We start from the raw sequence: 27,660 nt of genomic DNA on the forward strand, positions 1-27,660 counted from the left end.
GCAGTCTGCCAGAGCTGGTTTCTTTTTTAGTTCACTATTGTGGAATTTTGCATAATGTTTCAATAATGCTGCTTTGTCACCGGATTTATCAGAGTGATTAAAACTGTTCCAAATAGATCTGTGTGTGGCCCAACGTGTGGAAAACTTTGTGATGGTTTGGCCTACATAGTGTTCGTGACATATAGTGCATGTTGCAATGTATATTCTGTAATTTTGGCAAGTTAATTTTTGTTTAAGACCGAAATTTTTGTTGGGTTTACATTTAATAGAGGTGCATTCTTTTATCATAGGCTTGTGCGCTCCATGGTTACCGCATAGTGCACATTTGCCGCATGGTTTGGAGAAGCCGTTGGTTGGTGTTTCTGTATTCAGGGCAATTTTTTTATATTTTGTAAGTAAATTTCCTAGCGTGCTTGGCTTTTTATATGTAATCATTTGATTGGGTTGTAGTTTTTTCTCTGCGTTGGTGGTCTTGAGTAAACTAGGAAATGATGTAGGCCAGATTACTCTGTTGGCTTTGGTTGCGTTTTTTTCTGTGGGTTTAGGTAGTCGTTCTGTCCATTTTTCAGCAAGTTGAATTTTTTCTTTGGTAATTTTCTGGGGAAAGTTCAATTTCAAAGCTTTGTTTTTAAGTTGTTCAAAAGTTATTTGTGTTTCAAAGTTATTTGTGTTGTATTATATTATTTTATAGCCTTATATTATTTTATTTCTGATAAGTATTCATCTCTATAGGTTGTACATCAGTGGCGTATCCTGGTTGGTTGAGCAAGGGAAGCAATAAAACTTGTGAGGAAATAGAGCGTGCCGGAGGCACGTGTTTTCTAGGGAGGGTCCGGAGGCATGCCCCCCCGGACAATTTTTGCAAAATTACACTCAAATAATGGATTATACTGCTTTCTGGAAACACTTTTAGGATAATATTTGTATGAAATTTATTAGCAGATAAACAGCTATTAACTTATTAAAGGTAGCTCTTACACACGAACGGGCAAAGGGCAAAAATGTGGCTAAAATTTGAGAACACCAAAAACTCAGCTACAAAGTCAAGTCTAGCTTAGACCTCACATATCCTGTCTTATGCCAAAATCTATCCAGCCAGGATAACAGTGTAAAGCCAACATTTGGCTCAAACTTTTGCTTACAAGGCCGATATTATAACCGTAACAGTGCCCTAGATTTTCTCATTACATGGCCCACTGGCACAATATCCAACAGAGCAGAGTTGCCAGACTATGAAAAGGTATTAAAGCCAAAATAATACAAAGAAAAGGTCAAAACAAGGAAATATTAGACAAAAAAAGCCAAATAGATATATTTACCTGTTTCTATCAAAAATAATAATATGTACATATATTTTATGACTTGTAGCGGATTTTAATAAATTGTAATTTAATAAATTGTAGCAAAAATAATTCTGAAAGTAGCCTAAAAAATAGCAAGTTAGCCTATAAAAGGACAGTAGCGGATGAGCTTTGATCCGCCACATTACGAGTATTAAACAAGTATAGAACATGTATTGAACAATGGTAAAATGGTTTCATCTAGTAAGGTTACGATATTACAGAAATATTGATTATTATACATTTTGAAGAGTTAATTTAAAAAAAGCCTAATTAAGCAACTTTTAAATCGCTTCCACGATTAGTTAAAAGAAACGTAAATGGCGCAAACTTTGCGCTGCTCTTTTCCTATGTTTCAAACTTGTTTCTTTTTATTGCAAAAACGAGAGCAAGGGATGCAATACGAATCTTTGCATCCGTTAGCTTCCAACTTTTTTAAAATTGAAACCGAGTTAAAATCATACGGGGGAGCATGAGTTAAAAACCGTTCTAAATCGCATTCAGGTAAAGAAATTACGAAATCGTTTTACTGAAAAATATCAGCTTCTCTTTTTTCAATTTTGACAGGGAAAGCAATGCTTCCATTGAGGATACGCCCCTGCTGTACATATACAGTATATACACTCAATCAAGCGGCTCACCGAAAAAATTTCCAGTAGCCTAATCCATCCTTTGGTATAATACAGTCCATCAATGTTTTGAAGACGACGCCAGTTGTGAGGCGCCTTAAATTTGGCTACGCAAGACAACAGCTGCACGTTCTAGTTGAAAGTCCACGTTCTGTTTTCGTGTCAACGTAGTCGAATAAGTCTGTCGCCAGGTAGCCTACCCGCTCTTAACCAGTGAACTAGACAGAGATTAAAATCTGTGTTTTTCAAGTAGAAAATGCGAACACACGCAACGGTGTTAATTCCCCGGATTTTTTTTTGTAAAGCTATTTTGATATCGAGGGTAATGGAAAACAATACGTAACCCCAACATTAATTGTGCGTTGCTTATCTGATACACGAAAAATTAACAACTGATGCAACTAACAAACTCAGCCAGTCAACCATCGGCGTTGTACACAAACTTCCATATCGTTAAGAAAAGGAAACAAACCCGCTGTGCTGAGACAACAAGCTGGAAGTCACGTATAATGTAATAAACTGATGTAAAGTATCTAAATTCTGAAGGGTATTTGCGTGACGACATCAATGTCTATTCCAACCTACTCTATTCTTTTAATTTAGTCTGTTTGTTTTTCTTGACTTTGATTCAATTAATCAAACACTGTGTAGTGCAATACTAGTACTGTTGTGTGCAGTGCTGTGTTAAGGGGGGGGCCAAGGGGGGCCCGGCCCCCGGGCCCACCATCACAGGGGGCCCACAAATAATAGACTTTCGCGCGTCAGTAAAGTTTTTTTTGAGTTACTAAAGTTTACTGCGTGTAGGCTACTTGTCAATTAGGACGATTTAGGTCTAATTATACTAAAACATCTCAAATTTGGGCCCTTTACTACACTGAAACATCTCTAAAAACACCATTACTATCTCAAAAGAAAGTTAAAATGCGATAAAGTTAGTATCATGATCTGCAGAAGTGTATTTGACATATAACAGGTGGGATGCAATTGAATATGTGAATCCAAGAAGGGCCCAATTGCCACAAAGTGTTTTTGCACACCCGTTTTAATTATTTTGGTTATTTACTTTTGTGGTAAAACTTCGATTATGATTACATGCTTAAGCATACTGATTAGAAGCATCATACGTAAAAAGTTCATTTGGTGAAGATTCTGTGCAGAAACAATGGAGAAGTTGAAGTGTAATTGCTGTAGTTGGGCCCATTTTAAAATCAAAGGAAATATTGATAGGGTATTTTTTATGTGTTTACCGATATGTTTGAAACATTTGGCCATTTTTTTTTAAAGTATCATTTAGAAGACATTGGAAAGCACAAATAGTGAAATGAAAAAAAACTGGAGGCCCCTTTGTGAATTCGCATATTCAATTTGTTTTCATCGAAAGAAATCAGAAAGCACAAAAAGTGAAATAAAAAAAGTGGAGTTGGGCCCTTTGTGAATTCACAATTCACATATAGCCTATATAATTCAATTTATTTTCATCAATAAAAGTGTTTTATTTTTAAAAATTGTGAGGTGTTGGCAATATAACATTTCTGATAGTTTAATTATCATTTTATTTTTAACATTTAGAATACCGTAATTTTAAATATCTTTGACGAGTGATGTCGCGAGCAGGAAAATCTGTCCGCTGCCGCACTGCACATGTCTCCCCGTACACTGCTCCTGCACCACAAAAAATAAGAGTGCACTTGCACAAGTGCAGAGCAAATGCAAGAGAATTTATTAAATGAAAGCAAATTTTTGAAAAAATTTAAGGCCTATTTAGGAGATTGAGTAACTTGCAGCACTTAGTATCTACCTTTGATAGCTCATCTGAGTTTCCTTTTATTGAATGCTGTGGGTACTTTTAGCAGAAACCTTCTTCTATATTTACTTTTTTTTAAACATATGCACATGAAATTGCTCTTATCTTCAAATACCTTATAGACCTGGCATATCACATGTTGTACGGTGGCCTACTGAAATTGCTTTGATCCAAAACAAAAATCATTCTTATCACAAGTGACCTGTGTATTCTTGCCACTAACCTAGGCTACCATACCCTAAAAACATTAATTAACTTGAATGCCTGCATAAAATAATGAAAGCTTTGCCTTGGAATGAAATAATGTTAAATAAAAATAATTACACCTGATTCTCAATACTCTTGACACTGCTTTTGTTTACAAATTAAACTTTACAACAGGGGTCACCAACCTTTTTTGCATGCGGGCCACTTTGGCACTAAGGAGAGCTGTGGCGGGCCGCACTAATAAAATGTTAGGTAGGTTGACTCTTATGCTAGAAAAGAACGCATTTCGTACCCAGTATCTAGCGTTACATGTTGTTCATATTTATGTTAGAATACCGCAGCAACAAAATTAATCGAACAACGCTACTGCCAGGCCAAGCTCCTTTAACAAAACTTTTGACTTTTTTAACAATGCCTAATAAACGAGGCCACTTGTTTTGCGCACTTATAGCGAGGCGAGCGGTTTTATCAGAATATTCATCGCCAAGCAAGAGTGGTGTTGGCACTTCGCTTCACAAAAGATATCTTGCAATTAACAATTTCAGTAAACAAGGAAATGTTTGACACATCGCAATACAGGCAACAATAGTGACCTGCAAGCATATCAGCGAAAAATAGGCTCCAATAACAGGGAAAAAGAAACCAGGCACCATAAAACAAACGCTTGTGGAAATCACCGAAAAATCGTAATTCTATCGTAATTCATGAACAGTGTTTCCTCTAAAAAAGCAATGAGTTGGTTTTTCATCCTTTTTGTGAGAGTCTATAAAACCGTCTTTCTTTGATTAATAATTATTAGACAACTGTCACTTGCGGTTCTTATCAGCGTGGCAAGAATTTGTTGATTAACAACATTTTGCAGTACTTGCTTCGGCAGTAGGCTACATATACTAAAATTGGAACGATACAGAGAAGATTAGCATGGCCCCTGCGCAAGGATGACACGCAAAATCGTAAAGCGTTCCATATTTAAAAAAAAAAGAATTTGCATTTGCAGTAGGCCTAGCCTACTAAGCTAAATATTTTCATAATACAATCAGAAAAAGTCTTTAAATTTATATATAATGTTTTGCCAATTTATTATAAATTGAGTTGGCACACCGACCTATTTTGCCAACAAAAACTTGCATAAAGAGAACACTGCTCGTGAAACACAATAACGGTGAAACTCACACTAGTGTTTAGCCTACATGACATTTGCAAAGTTAAAATAAGCAACCCTATGCTCACAGATAATTTAGAAATTCGAAAACAGACGTTTTAATCAATCACTGGGACAGTGTGGCTGGACATCGCATTGGAATAACTTTAAGCAACCCCCACCTAGAACTATAATCTGATTGGTCGGTCGGTGGAATCGTATGCAAAGCGAAAATATGCTTCTTGGAAAGTATTTTTGCCTTCGTGCTCTTTAACTCCTCAAGAAAAGTATTTTTAGTTATACTTGTATGCTGATGCCTTTCGCGGGCCGCAGCGATACAGCGTGGCGGGCCGCATGCGGCCCGCGGGCCGCCATTTGGTGACCCCTGCTTTACAATCACAATCACAGTGTTTTTACAATGGTTGACTGAACAAGTAGTGTTGCCAGAAACAATAATGTTACCAGACCAAATAACCAAATCTGAATGAAAATTAATAATTTCATCAGTTTTGGTTTTATCCTCAGATTTTATCGCGGTACCGCGACGCAAAGTTCAAACAGTCAAAATTCCGCGCGGTACAGTGGTATTTACGCGTCGTGACCATACTCTATTTCCAGTATTTATTTATTAGAAATTTTTAACACTTTTGGCTTTCATTCCGAGCAAAGGTGTAGCTAAGAAATGGTAGACCTGTGTTTGTGTTTACTTACATTTGTGTAATGTTGTTATCTAAACTGGTGAGAAAGTTTATTGAAGTGAACCACATTTCCATATCGGTGCAGTAAAAATATACACAATACTATAGGTCTGCTTGACGATAGGGGGCCCAAAATTATTCTGGCCCCGGGGCCCACAAAGGGTTTAACACAGCACTGGTTGTGTGTAAGCAGCAAACATGTTGTAAAAGCTAATGTTATGCAGTACGGTAATTGTTGAATTAAAGAGTATTTAATTAATCTTTTTGTGTTTAGGATAAGTTTGAATATATTGTTTGTCAAGGTCAAGTTCAATCATTCTTGAGCGTACTTGTCACCGTAGTAATCAGCTGTCACAAACTAAGGAATGCTTTCAAAACACCTGTTGCACAAAACTGTAAAAGTCAATATTCACCTTTATTTTTTTCCGTTCCTTAAAGGAAAAGTATTAATTACAGCCATAGTTTAGATTCAGGTTTAGTTGAACCACAACGAATTGATACAACGATGCGGGCTGCGAAATTTTTTCCCCACGAACTTTTTGTTACTTCACATAGAGCAGTGCTTCCCAACCGGTGGGTCGCGAAGCTATTTCAGGTGGGTCGCGAAGCATTTCTAAATGTTACTGAATGTTAAATTTTTTTTTAAAAAACACCGACATTATTATGGATCTCACAAGCCGCAGTTTGTTCTTGACAGTACTGCGCCTTCGCCATCGCTACTCTTCTTCGCTTCATTTGTTAACTTTCCATTTTCGTGAATTGGCACCCTGTTTTCTATAAGATCGGGAATCTATTGCATCATCATTACGTAACAGTTATGCAACAATGTAACAAATAGATGTGTTGTGTCGCATTAACTATTTCAGTCCGTACGCCAGTAGTAAAGTCACTAAAGATGCCATAATAAAGATGTCATATCTCATTGTGGGTCGCACAATGAAACTTGCATTAAAAGTGGGTCGCGAACTGAAAAAGGTTGGGAAGCACTGACATAGAGTTTGTATTGATACAGTGTGAATGCAAACGTTTTCGTTGGCCTGTTTAGCTCAGTGGTTTCATCTTTTGCCTTATGTTCGTGAGGAAAACGGTTCGACGCCCATCGAAGTTAATTTTTTTTCTTTAAATTAATTTTGCGGTGCACAAAAGCTTTTCAAAAAAAGTAGGGTTAGGGTTAATTCTTAATCAATTCGGAAAATCTTACTTTTAGAGTGACCAGAATCAAATTCTTTTCTCAACTTTTTTAAACTTTACTAGACTAGCTGTGTCTCCAGGCTAGGTTATTTTTCAAGTTCAATGTTTAGATTTGGACCTGGAGGACGAAAATTGGCTGCTAACTTTGAAAACCGCGCCGCGCGGTAACCAGTAATGGCTACACTTACAGAAATATGCAGATGAAGCAAAAAGTTCGTGGGGAAAAAAATCGTATGCGGGCTAGCCAGTTTATTGTTTACCTCGCATTGGCTTAAAATATGACATCACAGTTCCATTGCAACCACCCTGTCAATTCAAAGAGTCAAAGAAAAGTCAAAAGTTTTCTTCACTTTAAACAGTATTCAGTCATTAGTAAGTTGTTTCATGCAACAACAAAAAAAACACAATAATATTATATTACACATTTAAAATATCATGTATATTTGATTTTAGAAATTAAGGAAAGGCGTTGACAAGATTGAAATATCTTGATTGAAATCTGGAAAACTTGGAACAACCACCATGTCGCAAAATAATGGTTAGTTTTACATCAGTCGTATGTCATCATAAATTAATTTAGTAATATCACTATAATAATAAGACATGAATGGCTGTAGACTTGACATAAAAATCTGATTCTACCAACCAAATAAAACCTTTATAAACTTGTTTTTTTTTCAGTTCTATGTACTGTACTTGTGCACAAGCTGATGGTAGGCTACATTGTGCTTTAGCCGTCCCGGTACTCATTGAATGAGATACGAATTATACGAAACAGTTTTAAAACCAGCTAAAAAACGTTGACACTGTTACATACCTTGGTATCTTAATTGACAAGAATCTCTCTTTTCTTCCTCATATTGAAGCTCTATCTTCCAAACTCTCCAAATCTGTTGGCATAGCCTACTCTCTAAATTGAAACATTGTTTATCAACCAAAGCCATGCTTCAGCTTTACTATTCTCTCGTGCATCCTTACCTAATATACCGACTGACAATTTGGGGGTCGTCATACAAAACACATATTGGAAAGCTTAGTGTTTTGCAAAATAAGGCAGTCAATTTTTTTATAAACAACTCAATATCTTAAAGTTAAAAGATCTGTACAACTTTGATATTGCTAAATTCATGTACCAGATTAGTTTTAACTCTTTATCCGGCACTTTTCAAAACTACTTTAAAAAATGCAACGAACTTCACAACTTTACCATTCGAAATTCGACCAACCTAGATTACTATTATTATGGATACACAACCACAAAACTATAACGCTCAATAAAATATTCTGGTGCAAAAATTTGGAATAATATACCAGTTAAAATTCGCAAATCCTCCTTCACAAATTTTAAAAGAATGTACAAAAAGAAAATTATTGACACATATTAGGCAAATGCTCGCGTTGGCCTACCTGACTTTTTTTTAAATTTCTTATCTTGGATTTTTCTCAATTAGCCAATTATAATTATTATTGATGAGTTAAGGGGTGGCTGCTTGACTTGAAGACCTTAAATGGTCACTTCGCAGCCTCCCGCTGTTGTGATGCTTTCATCATTTTCTTTTTTTTTAATTGTAATCGTTTCAACAGTTTTACTATGTACATGGCGCTTTGAGTTATTGTACCGTACATCTTTTTCACAGCAGCCAATAAACATCTATCTATCTTTTACAAGCAGCCGTGGTCAACATTTTATTACTGCTGTTGTTTTTTTTTTCAGATGAATCTGTTCCACCTTCTGGAATTTACCAGCACCTCCGATACTTGAGTATAGCAGTAAACAATGTAGATGATTTCTTAAAACTTCTTTTCAACTATTTTATTTATTACATATCTTCCAATCCAGAAAACGATTTTCGTCTTTTGTGCCAACAATTCTTCAAAGAACTTTACAACGCTTGTCAACAATTCTATCATCAAATCACAACTTTGGAAATTCGTCAACCTGATTATGTCCCAAACATTTCAGCAGCAGTGTATTATATATTAAGTCGATCTTTGGCTCAAACGCAGAACATACCTCCAACCTTTGCTACAGACTATCCTTCACTTTTCAAACAGATCTGTGTGCTATTAAATGAACGTTCATACTCCCAGCTCAGTTTCTTTCTCAGCGAAAATAGTTTTTTTTGTCCAATATGGATTGAAAGCAAACAAATTATTCTTCAGAAATATTTATTCAACAGAATTGTCGAGGAAATCATTGGTGAGTTCTGAGTTGTTAGATTAACTTAGAGGTGTGCAAATTAGCAATACTGCTGGGCCAAATACACATATCCAGCTTGGTCCGCAGGCCACAACTTCTTCTTTCGTATGAGAAGTTGGTTTTTAGACTACGGTACGTTTCATTGGGTCAAATGTCAAAACACAACTGTGTTCCACATAGACTATTGTATGTAAAATACATAAGTAGCCTCGACGTAGTCCAAGTGTGGTAATACACCATCAGCACTGTCGCAACTAGGCTATATCTTTGAAGGAACAATACTGCTGTACTGTCAAGTGCCCGTACTTACGTTTACTGGAAATATCTATTGTTCACTATATTAGGCCTATGTCGAATGTGCAAGCAATAAATGATCACGCAGCTACCTCACACCTAGCTAGCCTGATTTCACAGTGGTTAAACTTGTCGGGTTTGCCAAACAAAACAATGATGTTCACTAAACGTGGCGAACTTGAAGCAAAAATGAAAATCGTCTAGCGAGCCACGCATTTTTTATAATCTGGACCTTTCTGCCGGCCAAAAGTTTAAGCTTGCGGGCCACATTTGGCCCACAGGCCACGGTTTGCACACCTCTGGTTTAACGAAATGTTGGTATTGACTTTTAAATCTTAATCTTTATGGCTTTCTGTTGCCGAAGTACGCTGAGTTTTTAATGTGCTAATGTGCAGTTATTTTTTCAGGATCTCACAGGAATGCATCTCAGCAACGAGAATACTATGAAGGCTTCTTACGATTGTTGGTGAGAATCAGTTACTTTGATTCATTTTTGAAACTAACAACAGGCTGAAGTATTACGGCATCAAATTGATATTATTGCAACAAGCTATTCTTCTTGCTTTTCTAGTTTTCTAGCCTACAATGAGGTTTAAATCAATGACATTAAACAAATGAGCATCCACAGGGTTCCACTTGGTTCCAATTTAAGTTCACGCTTGTACTTCTATGTTTAATCTTTTTAGTCCAAATTGATTATATTCAATTTTTTTATGTTTGCATTTGGTGATGTTTGCATTTGGTGATTTTCTGTTAATTTCAACTTCGTATTAATATAATCAGATAATGTGCGTTCGTATCGCGCTGCAGCCGTTGGCGTCGCAGACGCATTGTTTGTAAGTGAAATAAACCTTCACCTTTCTATGCGGTCACCTATTACCTGCTTAATCCTTCACCTAGAAAGCTGAGTTAGCGTCTAATCTAGCGCATAAGCTTTTTCTCGCCAAAGCAATCATTAAGTGAAACTGAAAATTAGGCCTATAAATAGAAAAAAAAAACACTTCTATATGTATAGGCTACATTGCATGTAAATACTAACCCATAGCTTGTAGTAATAATAATAGTACAATATTGTTTTTATAAATATATTTTTATTAAACTTTAAACATGATTTCATCAGATGCTTCCCCCTGCGACAAGCAACGATCTAGTTCGAGATACTCATGCACGGTTTGTGTTATCCACAGAGATGGGCATGATCTTGATTCTACGCAAACTACGATAACGATGGATAGGCCTAATAGCAACAGTCACCAACTTATTACAATTCTTAGGCCAGCGATCGAGTAGTTAAAATCAACAGTTAGCAATACCAACTAAATTTAACCAGGTTGTTATAATAATTTTTTGCGACTTCAGTGATTAAAAACTTCATTTTTTCAAGTACCCTACACAAAAAGTTATCTTGGAAGTGATTTTGATCTTCAGGATCATATATTCTTGGTGATCTTGATCTTCAAGTTCATCAAAACTCGTGATCTTGCCCATCTCTGGTTGTCCATGCGTATAACTAAAACCAGATAAAAGACAGCTTTGTAAAAGGATTTATTCTCGCAAGAGTTGAATTCTAACAGAATTCTTTCATTGATGCTGAGCCGTGCAGTAGATTTAGCAAACCAAGTTATTTTAGCGCTTCTTGCATTTACTTGCTCGCAATTTGTGTGCAAGCTAATCTCAAATCGATACATGCTGTTTTGGAAAAAAATATTTCCATATTGAGACGAATAGAAATAGCAAGAAACAATTTTGTCAGAATAAAAAAGACATTAACAACACGCAAAATTAACATCAACACTCGACAATGAATTATGAAATGCCATATCTGGACTATGTTACTTTACAATGCAAAAACATAGACATTGTTATCACAAATGGTAAAGCGACCAGAGGCATTTGAAATGTGGGTACCGGTATATCGATGAAAGCTTAAAATTTCATGGAAGGATAAAATCACAAACAAAAATGTACTATTTCGAATTGAAACCAACATGGAAATTTTAAAAACAATTAAAACAAGAAAATTGAAGTATTTTGACCATACGGTTAGCAATAATTCTATCAAAGACAACTATTCGAAGGAAAAACGAATGGAAAACGAAATAGGGGCAGACCACTAAGAATATGGACAAATGTATAAGCACAGGTCAGGACTTGACTAGAAAATTGCAAGAAAAATCTCACTACAGAGAAACTTGGCGCTTCATTGCCTCCAACCCTCCACAAGGGGAATGCAGTTAATGATGATAATTTCCCATTATTTTTCCCCACGCTAATCGAAAGCAGATAATACAGCAATATCACGATTTTTTGATTGATTGCTCTTTTGTAAACGACTTAACAACACTCACTTACCACTGGAGATAGCATTGTGGAGGTGTGCTTATCTTGCTGTGTTCTGCAATATTACATTTTGATGATGGTTAAACCATTTCATGCAATAGATTGAGTTTCACTTTTGGCAGCATGATTGCTGTTTAGTTCACAATTCTAGATGCAATCGACCTGTTTTAGCCTGATGCTGCTGGTTCGCACTGGTAGTGGCAGTTTGCCCTAGCTTTCGGAACACAGTTCCCTAGTCAAGTACAAAGACGAATTCTTGTTGTCAAATTTATTTTAGCAAAGTACAAGCCGCCCACTTTCATTTCGTTATTCTTATAAAAGTTTTATTTGCTAAGTAGCCTACATTCGAATTCATAAACAATATAAGCCTAAGCTTTACCTTTCTTTGGCAATCATTGTCCATAAATAGGCCTTTCATTTTAGCCTATATCAACATAAATTATTTCTAGGGCACGCGACCCTCCTGGACAGAGGAGTGTCTACATTCCTCCTGGTAACCCAAATGCAGAATCTTATCGCTTGAGCACCTACATCAAGTTTCCTAGAAGTTCTGCGAATCCTAGGAAACTGGCCGCAGCTGGATTCTTTTTCACCGGTTGCAAAAACCGGGTGAAGTGCTTCAGCTGTGGCTTGTGTGTTGAGAACTGGGTTCATGATGGCGATGAGTCACGTCCCAGATGTCATCGAAGCGATTGCCGCATGATGTTAAGACAGGAATCTGGAAACATTCCATTTGGTACGTAACCAAGTAATACGTCTTCATGGTGAAGTAGCCTATAAAGTAGACCTATTTACTGAGGATTGACTAGATATAGAAATCAATTGCTTTGTCAACTTTTTTTTTAAGGCCATGCGAAATGTTTTATTGCCGGGCTGCTTTCATAGCCAGCAATGGCAGTGATGACATATCTAGCGGTAGTTCATAACCAACAATCTTTTATTTTTTTATTTTAGTAAACTTCAGTCGTTTTGGTGTACGTGATGATAGAACTGGAGGACAGTCTGCTTTTGAAGCATCAAGAGTAAATATTATAGTTGTTTATTTTTCGGACTCTCGGCAAGTCGGTTACTCTTCTCTCTTTTACATGTGCATATTTTTATCTTATGCTTTCCACTCAATTTCAATATAACTGTTTGTCACGATTTCTTTCTATCTCTTACCAGGAAAAAGACTTGGAAAGATTCAATGACGTAGTTTAATGGGTCAAACCGAAAAGCAGTCAATTAAATGTCGAATAATTGGCATCCAGGCCGGATAGCGACTGTCAAAACAGCGACTGTCATAATGGCGACTTCATAATAGCGACGTAATGAAGTGAGCGACTGTCAAAACAGCGACTGTCATAATGGCGACTGCATTAAAACAGCGACTGTTATGATAGCGACTTAACACTTTAAACCGAACCAAACCGAACCCAGCTACTACAAGGCAGAGACCTGACTCAGCGAATGAAAAGATACGTGACAATGAACACACGAATCACTGTTGTACAGCAAAATCGAGGCCAGTATGATCTGCGGCAGTTCCTTCGAGCCCTTGCTCACAATTTAGAAATAAACGTGGCTTGATTTTTATTGCAAGACTTTTGGTTGTTTTAAAGTCCCTTTTGGTTTCAATCTTTTTCTAAACCCTGAATTTTATTGCAAGGCTTGACGACTTTCTGTTGTTTGGCTTGACTAGCCTATTTCTTTTTAAATCATGTGACTTCTATGGATAGTCCAAATGAAATGTTGTTTTAAAGTCCCTTTTGGTTTCAATCTTTCACTACGCAGTGTTTGCCTATTTGTGCGTGCATACGTGTGTAGAGAGGTGTGGGGGATGGAAGGTATGTGTGGAGGGGGTGAAAGAGTGCGTGTGCGCGTAAGCCTTGGATTTAATAAAAGAAGTGAGGTCGCTGTTGTGGCAGTCGCTGTTTTTGATGAATCGCTGTCGTGTAGTCGCTCTATTGACAGTCGCTGTTTTAAATGAATCGCTGTCGTGTAGTCGCTCTATTGACAGTCGCTGTTTTAAATGAATCGCTGTCGTGTAGTCGCTCTATTGACAGTCGCTGTTCTGACAGTCGCTATTTGGAACCCGAGCCGAATAATTCTATTAGTGAAATGATAATCTGACTTCTTGAAGAACTTTAACGAACGGCTTCTCAAATAACTCTAATTTCGAACACAATTTATATCAGCATCAATTCTCATCTACTTGTATTCGATTACTTCAATTCTCAATCAACAATAATTTCTGCATCAACTACTAATCCACAACTCATAACACAACTCTCATAACCAACTCAATAATAATCATCATAATAATAATTACGCAAATTACACCACTATTTATAGTTGGTTGTTCAGTCCAGTAACTTCGAGAAGGTTACGTAAGGTTACATCACACGAACTCATCGTCGGTCACGTAGCATTTAAATGTAAACAACAGAAGTCTCTAGAATGTCACGTAGGGCCGAAGGTTGTAGAAAACACGTTACATAATACAGATTTCGTAATCAGAGGTTACTTCAGGTCATAACCGATAATAACACATCGCACCAGAATTCTACAACCAAAACAACACGTTCTGTCAAGACGCAAAGCAAGCCATCGCGAGGCATTGCACCTTGATTGTAACATACGCCCCCCCTTAGAATATTGTTGCAAACAATATAACGACACAATCAATACAAAACATATTACAAAACAATTAATTACTCAATAAAACAGTTCTCATAAGTCTATCGTTGCATGATCTACCAACGATAGCTTTTCTCAAAACAATAGTCACGTTTTCTGTGAAAGTTTCCATCGTCCTCAATGTTTTCAGTGCATCGGCGAGCGAGATGACCCATCTTCCTACATCGGAAACACCTCCTCTCCGGACAGTCCTTGGCGAGATGACCTTCTTTATGACAGTTGTAGCAAGCCTTTTCATCAAAAGAGCAGCTCCTGGCTATGTGTCCAATCTCCCCACATCGGTAGCAGTGGTTGTCACGGCAACGTCTGTTTTCCGTATGTCCGCCGTCAGCAACGCACTCCCTGGCGAAGTGTCCGCGTCTACCACATCTATAGCAAACTCCAAATGGTCGTCGCCTGCCTCTTTCCCTCGGTTCTTCGCGCTCATTGTATCCATGACCGTGAGATCGTCGCTGATTATCTGCAGAACAATCTCGAGCAAAGTGACCATTCTTGCCACAAGAATAACAAGTAACTTCAGAATCTCTCTCAATAACATTTCCGATTATAAGATCAACTAAAGAGTTTTGTAAACATAACGCTTTCACAGTCCCACTACAATATGGAGTTTCGATGTCTATCATCGCTAAAGGTCCTTGAATTGAAGTGTTATTTATCGACATCACAATTCCAGTTTTTCCTGTTAATTGACTGTCTTTAACCAAATCTCTCCTCACCATTATACCCGTAGAACCAGAATCACGTAAAACTTTTACCTTTTTGTTTCCAACTTTTCCATCCACTACTGGCAGGTAATCTTCAGGTATTATTTTTTCACAATCATCTTCATCCGGTCTCTCCTCCCCAAGCGTGGGTTCAGGAATCATTAACGCACAACCGCATCGATAAACGTCCGTGTCTTTATCTTTTCCAGACTGATTGGATCGGGAAAACGACTTGTCCTTGCATTCCTTCGCTTCGTGTCCTTGCCTATTGCAACGATTGCACCACTTCCTCGATTCCTGATAATTTCTGTTAGTCTTCTTCCGGCAGTTAACAGTCTTGTGACCTAAGCCATTACAATTAAAACAACGTACTTCTCTTGGAACAGCACCTCCTTCAAAATTATTTGTTTGCTTTTCGTCATTATCGCATGACAACGTTTCTTCAGTCGACAACTTCTCATCATGAGCAACTAAGTATTGCTCCGCCACACTGGCTATTTCTTCTAGAGTCTTTGGACTTCTCTCCATTAAATAAACAGACAGATCTTTTGAACACGAATCTGTGAATTGTTCCTTAACTATAAGGTTTGCCAATCCGTCCAATGATTGTTCGGCCACCGAAAGTTCAAACCATTTTAACAAAAGGTTTCTTAAACGTTCAATAAATTGACTTGGGCTTTCGTGTCGTTCAGGCTTTGCCTCACGGAATCTTTGACGGTATCCATGCTCGGTAAAATTGTATCGCTTTAACAGAGCTAACTTCAATCTGTCGTAGTTCATGGCCTCTTCTTGCGAAAGTCTTGAATATACATCAAGAGCTTGTCCCGATAATAACATGCTTAGCTGGGTAGCCCACGTCGACTTCTCTAATTTGGCTATTGTAGCATATCTTTCAAATCTTAACAAATAACTATCCAACTCATCTTTTTCTTCAACAAATGATGGCAAATCTGGACGTCTAACTTGCGCCACAATAACATCTCGAGCATTATTATTAGTAGCATTAGATCGCTCACCAATGTCCAGCTTTTGTCTTTCTAATTCAAGTTTTAACTTTTCCAATTCATATTGCGCTCTTCTTTCTTCAGCTTCTGCTTCGCGCTGCGCTCTTCTTTCTTCAGCTTCTGCTTCGTACTGCCATTGAGCACGTTTTTCTTCAGCTTCTCGTTGTGCTTGTTTTTCTTCAGCTTCTCGTTGTGCTTGTTTTTCTTCAGCTTCAGCTTCGCGCTGCGCCCGCTTCTCCTCTGCTTCGCGCTGCGCCCGCTTCTCCTCTGCTTCAGCTTCAAGTTGTGCTCGCTTTTCCTCAGCTTCAAGTTCTGCTTTCCTTATTTCACGAGCAGCTCTTCTATCTTCTCTTTCGTCAGCTTCTCGCTGAGCTTTTTGGGCCATTATCTGGTGATACTCTTCCATCACAAACTGAGACTTTTCATTGTCACTCAGCCCCATTCGTTCAGCCATGCTCCATAAGTCTTCAATCATCTCATGTTTGACGGCATCCGCCATTTTGACAGCTTGTTGTTAATTTATTATTCTTTCAATAAATCTTTCGGTATTCTTCGGTTTTTCGGTTATTCCCGGACGAGCCCCCAGAATGTCACGATTTCTTTTTATCTCTTACCAGGAAAAAGACTTGGAAAGATTCAATGACGTAGTTTAATGGGTCAAACCGAAAAGCAGTCAATTAAATGTCGAATAATTCTATTAGTGAAATGATAATCTGACTTCTTGAAGAACTTTAACGAACGGCTTCTCAAATAACTCTAATTTCGAACACAATTTATATCAGCATCAATTCTCATCTACTTGTATTCGATTACTTCAATTCTCAATCAACAATAATTTCTGCATCAACTACTAATCCACAACTCATAACACAACTCTCATAACCAACTCAATAATAATCATCATAATAATAATTACGCAAATTACACCACTATTTATAGTTGGTTGTTCAGTCCAGTAACTTCGAGAAGGTTACGTAAGGTTACATCACACGAACTCATCGTCGGTCACGTAGCATTTAAATGTAAACAACAGAAGTCTCTAGAATGTCACGTAGGGCCGAAGGTTGTAGAAAACACGTTACATAATACAGATTTCGTAATCAGAGGTTACTTCAGGTCATAACCGATAATAACACATCGCACCAGAATTCTACAACCAAAACAACACGTTCTGTCAAGACGCAAAGCAAGCCATCGCGAGGCATTGCACCTTGATTGTGACACTGTTTCTATGTGGTTTTAATCGTAGAAATAAGTATTTGATTTCTCATTACCTTCAGCGTGATATGGCTCTTTACTGTTAACGCTCGTCAAATGTAATTTGAGCTCTGTCTTGAGTCTTGTTGTCACAGCCGGATGTGGGTCAGTTCTCTATTCATTTACCAAAACTAAGCTGTGGACCGCTATAGGAGAAAAACTATAAGCCATTATGCCCACTCAACTCATGATGGTGAAAGATTATTGAGAAGTCATCATTGGCTATTCCATAGTTCAGATTTTGACGAACAATGCCGCTACAGACCAGTGGCGGCTCATGCCATGGGGCTGCAGGGCTGCAGCCTCACCTGAAAGAAAGAGAAAAGGGAAAATATGTTTTCCTCTGTGTTTGTCCGACCCGGTTAGTTTTTTCACTTAAGAATTGCGGATCGAAAATTAACATATTAAAAGTTTCGTTTGGCAACACCGATTTTGAGCAAACTTCTTTGCAGCCCGAGATTCTAGATTTCAAGCGCTCTGATTGGCTAAAAATTATCCTTAAAGCTCCCACCTCTTTTGGTATTTCACAGCAATTTTTGAATCTGTTGGGGCTGCATGGAAAACAGCCCCACCAAACCGAATAACTTTACAGAGTTTTTAAAGTTAGTTTTTGTTTCGCAGAGTAGCCATGAATGTAGAAGTGTTAGCTGTAGAGTTAAGGTATTCAACAGGTTATAGGAAGTGCTAGGGCTTCTCAAAATCACTTGAACCTTGTATGCAACGGCTAGGCTAGTCAAGACTAAGCTCAATACTAGTAAAGTTTGTCTCCATACCAATAATGTTAGTTTTTTAAATACAGCTTAGGAATACATCAACTTTTCAACAAAGTTTGAATGCCTTTTTTAAAAATTTGGGGTAAAAACATGTTCAGAACGCACCAAATTTAATGCGATTTTTCAAATTTTTGGCGGGAGGCCCCCCAGACCTCCCGCGAAGTCGTTTGCAGCCCCACTGCTCAAAAACAGCACCAGCCGCCACTTCTACAGATCATATGGAGCATAGGAACAACGCAAAACCGAGGAGCAGCTAATATTATTTCAAAACCCAAATACTTCCAAAATTAGGTCCTTTTATATAAATTTTTACCTAGAACAATATACAACAATAATTTTTTTAATTCCATGTTTTAATGTTGGTGATTTGTAAACACCGTTTCATTGATAAACTAAATTGACTCCACAGGCATCAGCTTCAACTTCAAGAAATCCTGACCCGCATTCCTTGCCGCATAACAGCTCTTCTTTTCCTGATGACTTATTCCAAAAGCATGTCACGAGTATGTTCATGTATTGTTAAAACCCTAGCTTGCAATAGTTTGCTCGTCATGAATACGTTTTAGCCTATCATCAAATTGAGTTGGAGAGGTTTGTCGAAAAAATCAAATGACCAGATGTAAGGAACAACCACGAGTGTCCCTTTTGCTCCAAGCCTCGGAAAGATGGCCACCCAGGATGAAAGCATTTAAAAAAATAAAGACATCGAGTTTTATAGTGCGGGCAGATGTTGTTAAGCAACATACAAAAAAGTTGTCAAAAAATAGAGTTGACCTTACAACAACAGTTTCCCTAACATACGAACGACAAAATAATAAAGTATGTGCATATCTCGTGCCTGTTAAAATAAGAAAAAAAATGAGTAAAAGTGCATTTCTTAATTTGATATAGTCATAGGTATTCACTTTCTTGTCTCTTGTTTTTATTAAGTGTTAGATAGCCCAACTCTTGTCGAGTGTGATGAGTGACGCATGTTATGTTTGTCATTGCTAAAATCTGTCCGTCCTGAAGACTTGCTTTTGTCCCATAAAAATTAGAGCTTCTCTAACTGGCTACTGCCACATTTTGGTCTTCTGTGAAGCTTTCAGCATGTGATTTCTGGTTGGTGGGTCGTACCGAACTAGGCCAACATATCAAGAATCATTTAGTGATTTCTGAAGTCTAGAGTATTACAGTCGTGGTATCTACTAACTTTAATTGCAAGTCATCCTTAAAAAAACTAGAAGTATATAGCCTACGTGTTGTGCCTATGCAAGCTAATTAATTGTATGCTCACGATTTGTGGTAGCCTCACTAATTATTAAATTTTATGGTTTAGGTACAGCTTATCCCCAAACGGCAAGACCAGTAAATCCGTCCCAGCAAGTACGACCGAGTTATCCGGTATGTGAATTTTCACAATGTGCGCAAAAAAGTTTTAATTTAAGTCGATCGTGGACTTTTACGATTCCATCCAACAACGCAAATCAAACCCGAAAATTTAATTGAAGTTCGAAACATTAAGTTAAAATTTCTACATCGACAAGTTGGCTTATGTAAACTTCTATGAAAACAGCGGCATGTTCCCTTATTTGCGACTAAGCCATTTCTGCCCCAATTTTAAATTTCAATATTAAAAAAACGACTAGGTTTTCCATCTCTGTAGGACTGGGTGATGTTAACGACAACGACTTGTCTGGGAACACTGTCGTTCTTAGTAATATTTTATTGCAACATTAAAATGTCTCAACATAAATTCAGTAAAAATGTTGAGTCTTTCAAAAAAGTAATGTATAGTTACAATATATGGAACATGAAGAGTACAGCACGAACAACCAAACTTCTAACAAAATGCAGCAAAAGTGTTGTTTAAAAGCATAGCGATCACTAAGCTGTATATGCCTTGACAAAGTGCGAACTGGAGGCCTGACTGAAGTCCGATGTAATTTCGATTTTGAATTCTAAGCTAACTTTACTTTGTATCTCTGTGAAATGATGGTTTTGAGAATCCAAATCACTGAATCTCAAATCTCTGCAAAACTCCAAACTTTGTGTTAAAAAAATGACGAATCTTTTCCAATTACCAGTGTTGCCAGACTCTTTTTTGGATTTCCAGTACAAGTTCCAAAATCTACTACGTTATTTGAATGGTAACAATAGCACAAAAGAAACTCAAAATCACACAAAATATACACAAAGCTTATATTTATTAATTACTACTCAAACTATCACCTTATACTAGCAATTTTGGCATCTAACAGATCGGCCTTCAGTCAAATTTTAAGCTGCACGTTGTCATGTTTAAAAGTAATAAGTAAAACAGAACATAAGACTTGGATTTGAGAATTTAGAGATTTAACTGAATACATTAAATAACAATTTTCTAGAGATTGGAACTGGCTACGATAACCGCGTCAGGCCACGAGCAGTTGTTGCGGAATATGAATTTACAACGGGAATCCGATAGAATGTAAGTGAAGATTGGCCTTGTTATCAAATTCTGGTACATGTGTTATTGTCATTAAATGACATCATGTTTGCTATGATCCATATCTCGTTTCGACTAATCAAAATCTTACTGTTTGAACTGAAATTGATGACAACGGATTTCATTTTAGGCCTGCCCTACATGCATTTTCTATATAATCAGAAAACATCATTATGTGACTCCACCAGCATTTGAAAACATTCCTACCAACTTTGCAATACAAATAACCGTTTTGTCGGAAAAGATAGAAATCTGCAAAGAATACTTGTGAACTGGTGCGGCAATGACTGATGTCTATCGCTGTTAATTCTTGATGCCTAGACCGCAGAGAAACTTGTCTCATTGGAACAACTTTTGTTTGCACAAAAAGTTTCTAACTGAGTTTTGAGTATACTTGGCTGTGAAAATAGATATATGACCATTGAAATTCTTAAATAATATATTGGTTGTGCAACGTCTATCAGTCTAATATGCTTTTTTATTTAGCATAGGCTATACTGTTCAGCTTTTTATTGCTTTTATTTTTGATTTTATTTTATTTAGACTGTTTTTATTGGTTTGCGTTGGAACGCCTCTACAGCAGTTCAGTTTAGTCTGTTTTTATTTTTGAACATCACAACGAAAAACGATATATGCCAAACATAGCAGAGGTCTAGAAAAATCTGATGAATGGAATTAGCTGACGTCCAAATGTCTTGGACACTCATACAGTTCAGTGTTTAATCGCCCAACTCAAGATCACGCCGCGCTGGTTCAGCTCTCGGGGTATGCGCTTGAGCAAAGCATTTCAGGACTGCTCTCCATTCAGCGCCACCTTTTTATTCTTCTGGCTTTATTCCCACTTCAAGTTGTGTCGCCGGTGCAGATTGCAGTCCTCCACATCACTCTGTCAGCAGCATCTGTCTCATTCACTACCACTATTTCCATATCTTCTGTTACACAATGTCTATATCTTGTTTTCGCCCTTCTTCGCTTTCTTTTACCAATTTCCAATCGTCTTATTCTTCTTACGACATAATCTTCGTCTCTCCTTATGACATGACCCAACCATTTAAGGCATGTCTCTCTCAGATTGTCTTCCACTGCTCTCCAACTTGCATTCGTTCTCTAATGATTTCATTTATTGCTCTGTCCTTCTTTGTCAACCCCAGAGACCATCGCAACATTTTCATTTCTGCCACTTGCATTTTCCCTTCTTGTGTTTTCGTCAGGGCTACCACCTACATCCCATACAACATGAACATTGCTGGCCTTACCATCGTTTTATAAAGTTTCCCCACTTTAGCAGCAAGTATGAATGGAATAAATCTCCGGCAACAATGTTTCAACAATCGAAATTTCACTCTGTCAATCTCGACAACCGATCCTGTGTTAAAAGCCTCTACAAGTATGCGAAACTGCCAGGAAGAACCTACCGTCAGAGGCTTTGTCAGCCCGAGGATAAAGATTCAAAACCAAACCAACAATATAACCAACTTAATTTTCTTTCATCATCATCTGGTTTGAACAATCATACATTTTGCTGAAACAAAACTCTTTTTCTAATTCAGGAGAACATTTACCACATGGCCGGCGGAAAACATCTCTGTGCATCCTTCGGACCTAGCACGTTCAGGCTTCTTCTACCTTGGAAACCTGGATGGAGTGCAGTGCTTCTCTTGCGGTGGCGTTTTAAGGAATTGGAAAAACGGTGACAACGTCGATGCAGAACACCAGCGACATTTTCCCCATTGCAGGTTTCATAGTCACATACATTTATTTTCAAACAATAAATACTATTATTACCACAAAAAAGTGCTCAATGCCAAGCAAAAAAGCCAAGCAGAGCAATTTATAATAAATAAAAAATCAACCAATCATAAGATTCTTATTCAAGTAGAACAGATTCTATTTGAATAAGAGTACTGATGAAGCCGCCTTTACGGCGGCGAAAGCTCTACCAATAAACTTTTGTAGTTGCCAAACCTGGTTGATTTTTTATTGATTATTATACGTTTGGTTGAATCCTTTTGCATGGATCCTACAATTATTTATGATTAGCAATTCCCAAAACACCGGGAAGCCAGAACTGAGGTTAAGAGTCTGCAGAAACCTTTTATTACCAGAGCAATTAAGTCTTTAAAAACCTTTACAAGCTGTCTCAACCTTAGTTGGGATCATCAGAAGGTTGTTATTCAAATAGAATCTGTTCTACTTGAATAAGAATCTTATGATCCCAACTAAAAGTGAAACAGCCTGTAAAGGTTTTTAGAGAGTAACTATATTTATTTTCATTTTCATATATTTGTAAACAAATAGCCAGTCTTAAATGAACCTACAAATCAAGAATCTTTTCTTTAATGGCAAGTTTGATATAGGCCTGGCAACGTTGCTGGTAGAGAGTTCAAGATTTTTCTAACATGCTCATGACCCAGTTAGTGGCTTACAGAATGGCCCGTGGGAATGAGGACAGGAATGTGGTTCTTCAACCAAACGAGAATGTACCGCTTCCTCTAAGACCTTATAGCATGCAAGCGCCACCAGATCCAAGCGAAGACGAGCAAGTACGATCGTGAGGTCTTGATGTAGTTTGAATATAGTTATTCATTTTGAATGTATGATGTCTGAAAACAGATGCTGCTGTGGTAGTCTACATTACTAGATTGTCTATAGTTGTTGGAAATGACTATTGCCTTCTGCTACTTTCGCCTTGATTTCTTAAGTTTCTTGAGTTTTTGAAAGTTGCTCTTCCTTTTTTATTCTTTGTCTCTTTGCCTCACTCTCACGTTCCTTGACTATTGAGAACCATTCCCACACATCTTGAGATGTCTTTCATCTAACCGCTGTGAAATAGACATTTGATAATTGTGAAGTACATTTCATTCATGATTTCATTGAATGTTATTGATTATGCGTTATGTTTCACAGAGAAGCCTTCGTGACATGTTTCCGTGCCTCTACCCGGTCAACCCTCACATGGGAAGTGAAGAAAGCAGACATGAAACGTTTGACAGCCGGTGGCCATCCAATCGAGTGCAGGCCACGCCACAACAAATTTCTAAAGCCGGCTTCTTTTTCCTTGGCGATCGCGACCGAGTCAAGTGCTGGTACTGTAACGGAGGCTTGCAAAACTGGGACCCTGAAGATGAACCATGGACAGAGCATGCTAAATGGTTTCCAAGGTGACACTGAGTAATGAGTCATAAAAGATAGCAAAATTACAAGTGCTCCAACTTGAAGACATGTAAATTCGTCGCACTGAGCTATCAGATGAATAGCAGCTAAAACTAGTTTTGTACAGACAAAATCTTCAAAACAACTAGAATCCAATCATTCATATTTCTTGCAGGATTGTGATCACTACTGACAAACCAATTATTTTCGAAATTGCACTGGTTTCAAAATTTGTTCATTTCCACAGGTGTGAGTTTTTGCTTCAACGTAAAGGACCAGATTTTGTCCGTCGAATGGTATCCATGTTTCCTCACCTCCAACGCCCCACGCTTCGTGGACCGCTTGTTGTGGCCCCCTCACTTGGAAGATCTGGTGCTGGTCAAAAGCGCGGTCCACCTTCTTCACCACCCATTATTGACCCGATGGTAAAGGGTAAAGTTTTTCATTTAGTTGTTTTTTTCCTCACCCTACATCAGGAACTTACACAGTACGACACCTCATGTGTTTGGTGCGCCATCCACCACACGACCATTTTTCCCTCCTTTTCAAGTCCACAAAAGCAATACATTTGTTGATGCAGCATATATTGACCGCACCAATCACCAACAATAAGGAGAACATTGAACTTTGGCTGTAAAGTAACATTGTTACAATGCAATTAATGGTAAATCAACACGTATCATTTTTTAGGCTAAAAGGCAGCGTGTCCAAGAACAACTCGCCCAAGTAATGTCTTCAGACTATGTGAAGACAGCTCTAGAAAGGGGATTTAGTCGAGAGCAAGTTGAAAGAGTGGTCAAAAGGTTGGTGATTGCATGAACTCTCTGTGATGAACATGGATAAGGTTACGCCAGGATTTGTTTTCTGATTGTCGCATTGATCATTAGGGTACCCTTCAGATAGCCATTGCTTGGTAGTTTCATTAATGGAGATATATTATCACCAGCCACGCTTGCAAAAGATTGAACATCATTTCAAAGTAGTTTTAAACTTTTATAGTGAAGTTTTCTTAATTGGGTACTCGCTCTTTCCTCCATCAATGCAATGTATGATTCAGGATTTTTATGTGTTTAAACTCGTTACAGATGATATTTCAACTTATCCAAAAGCGTTTTTTTTTTTTCAAAAATGAGATGTCAATTGTTTTTGTGCAATAAAGCGTTTTTACAGCATGGCACGATTATAATTCAGAAATTAAAACTTACTTTTATGCTGTATCAGAAAATTGAAAAATGGTGGCGGCATGTACACTTCAGCTAGCGAACTTCTGGAAGATTTAACCCATCCTAACACGGAACCGTCGGATGATGAAGAAACTATGAGCAACAGCTTGGAGATGCCGAGTACAGCTTCAACATCAGCAAGTAATCGTCAGTTTTGGTTAATAATTTATATCGGCTACTGTACTGGTAACTTTAAGTATGCAGCCCATATGTAAACATGTTTAGTGCCTTTTTACAAGATGTGTGTTAAGCAAAACCGGCAATGTCAAAAAAGTTATTATCATGTGGTAGGCTAGTCCTTGTTGTTTTGGAGTTCGCTGTCATGAGACGTTATATTTTCATACGACAGCAAATATTTTCCGTAACATATTGCAACAACTTCACTTCTTGCTCTTCAGTAAATAATGTAGTGATAAAAATCATTTTCATTGAGAATTAAGTCTACATTGATTTAGAAATGCCAATTTGATGTGTAGCCTATTCACCAATCCGTTATCGTTATATACGTTTATTATGCTGAGCTATAAAACATGTGTTATACCGTCGCGACTAAGCGTTGGATTAAATCATAATCTTGCTATTGTAGTCTCTGGGACTTATGGTAGCCACGGTGGAGTAACTTACAGGCTAACTAACATTAATTGTTAACATTATTGTTTTTAGTTTAGGTATTGAAGTTACTCATTTTTGTCTTTCGGTTTGTGTGAACCTTTCAAAACGCTTATTGCATTTTTTTAAAGTTTACTTTGTCAAAAACATTGCTACATACAGGTAGTTGAGCAGAAACTCGTGTAGTCAAGATTTTGTTTGCTTTTTGATTTCCAGGCATGCCACCATCAATGGAGGAACGCACTAGAGAACTGCAAGACGAACGGAAATGTAAAATTTGTCTTGGCAACTTAGCTGATGTTGTTTTCGTCCCCTGCGGCCATCTTTGCAGTTGTAACCACTGCGCCCAAGCTTTGAGGAAATGTCCGATTTGTCGAGAAAAAATCGAAAAAGCGATCCGTACATATATATCATGAATATATCTTACTCAGTTACAGCAGCGAGATCTGTCAAGTGTAATACAACAATCATATAAGATTGCAGTCAGCAGTCATATAATAATCGATATTTCCTAAAAAGAGTGAAAACACCTTTTGATAACGTTGCAAGTAGGCTCAAGATTTTCGGACCGGATTCTGCGCGTAAAGTTAAAGCCGATTCACATTTACTCCGATGTTTCACATTTGTTTCGCTGTTTCAAACTCTACACAATTACACATTTTGCTATTTTATTTTCATTAACTCATTTTCAACTAATGTAGCACCTTTTTTTATTTCTACACCATACACATAAGGTGCTGAACATTCCTATAAAGAGCAAAGCGATACTTAAAAAATGATGCAAGCCATTCTATTTTTACTAATTCTGTTCATTCTGAATATTTTACTTTATGCCTATTTTGGATATCCAATAAATATTAGAGCCTGGCCGGGAGGAGGAGTAGGGTTTGCATGGTCTCATTGGTCTGGTTAGGGACAGTGGAATACAGGGACGACTCACTTTACTGATTTTTCTTGCGATGTGGACAGCTGGAGGGTTACTGCGGAATTCAAATTTGGCAAAACGTTTTCTTAACTTTTACGTAAATTCATTTTCATCAAATAAAATGCTATATTTTGCTTGAAATTTTGGGTGCTAGAGCATCGACAGAACCTTGCTGCTATAGTATAAAGCTGCGTATCTTTACCACTGTAGCGTGAAGGGTACCGTTGACTTGAATAATATAAAATAAACATAATATCACGTATTTTCACATTTATTTTGGCAATAAACACTTTGTAAACTTGTGGACAGATCACGAACACCGCACCTGGGTATGCGACATATGGTGGTAGACCTTAAGCTGTAGTTGGACCAAGTTTTGTCGTAACACTATGACCCTCAAGTTATCCACCTTCTTTTTGAGTGAGCAATTCCCTACTTTTACCATCCTAGGTCTGGTGCAGTTGAAATCAGACTTAAAATAGTAGGCCGCTTACAACTTAGTCCTTCATATTCTTGTACATCCTATATGTCCAATGCGGAAAGGAAAAAAAGATTTACAGTGTACATATTTAGGATATGTAAGCTATAACTACAATCTTAAAACTGCCTGGATTTGAAATTACTTTATACAGCAGTAGGGTCATTAGTTTTGTTGTACCAACGCACCTTGTCTTTTTACTTTTTGATGAAAACCAGCAATTTGTTTTTAGTTATTCAATTTGTAGCTAAAAATAGTTATTGATATCAGCATTTTTTTCTTTTTTTCTTTCCAAGTAACTTAATAAACAATGAGAAAAAAATCTGGTGATATGAGTCTCTGGCACTATATCTCTACCTGTGTTACACATCTCAGCAACCTAAATCGACTTTGTATGATTGCGTGGATTTAGAAGCATTTTTGGGGCGCAGGTTGCAAAAATGTCATCAAACTTTTGGTTTAATTTTTGAGCTATTGCATATTTTAATATTACAGAATTATAACTTTGTACGATATTGTTGCATAGAAAGATGGATACCTTTCG

At 37.5% G+C, this 27,660-nt stretch overlaps 1 protein-coding gene and 1 non-coding gene across 2 annotated transcripts; both read left to right on the forward strand.

Annotated features, from left to right (window-relative positions):
• The first annotated feature begins 4,841 nt into the window (after positions 1–4,841).
• Positions 4,842–4,953, forward strand: LOC145777791 (U6 spliceosomal RNA). Its single transcript, XR_014290367.1, has one exon. It is a non-coding gene; the product is annotated as a U6 spliceosomal RNA (small nuclear RNA).
• A 3,959-nt stretch (positions 4,954–8,912) lies between these two features.
• Positions 8,913–26,447, forward strand: LOC145776967 (baculoviral IAP repeat-containing protein 7-like). The gene is made up of 15 exons (XM_082588220.1): positions 8,913–9,210; positions 9,912–9,970; positions 10,625–10,674; positions 12,294–12,580; positions 12,799–12,866; positions 18,671–18,764; positions 19,580–19,644; positions 20,628–20,710; positions 22,279–22,464; positions 23,157–23,271; positions 23,636–23,889; positions 24,129–24,306; positions 24,572–24,684; positions 25,103–25,245; positions 25,930–26,447. Exons 3-15 carry the CDS (start codon positions 10,625–10,627, stop codon positions 26,127–26,129), a joined length of 1,836 nt encoding a protein of 611 aa, XP_082444346.1. The 5' UTR covers positions 8,913–9,210; positions 9,912–9,970; the 3' UTR covers positions 26,130–26,447.
• The last annotated feature ends 1,213 nt before the right edge of the window (positions 26,448–27,660 follow it).

The sequence above is a fragment of the Aplidium turbinatum genome, chromosome 9 (assembly GCF_918807975.1).
Source record: "Aplidium turbinatum chromosome 9, kaAplTurb1.1, whole genome shotgun sequence".
Lineage (NCBI taxonomy): Eukaryota > Metazoa > Chordata > Ascidiacea > Aplousobranchia > Polyclinidae > Aplidium > Aplidium turbinatum.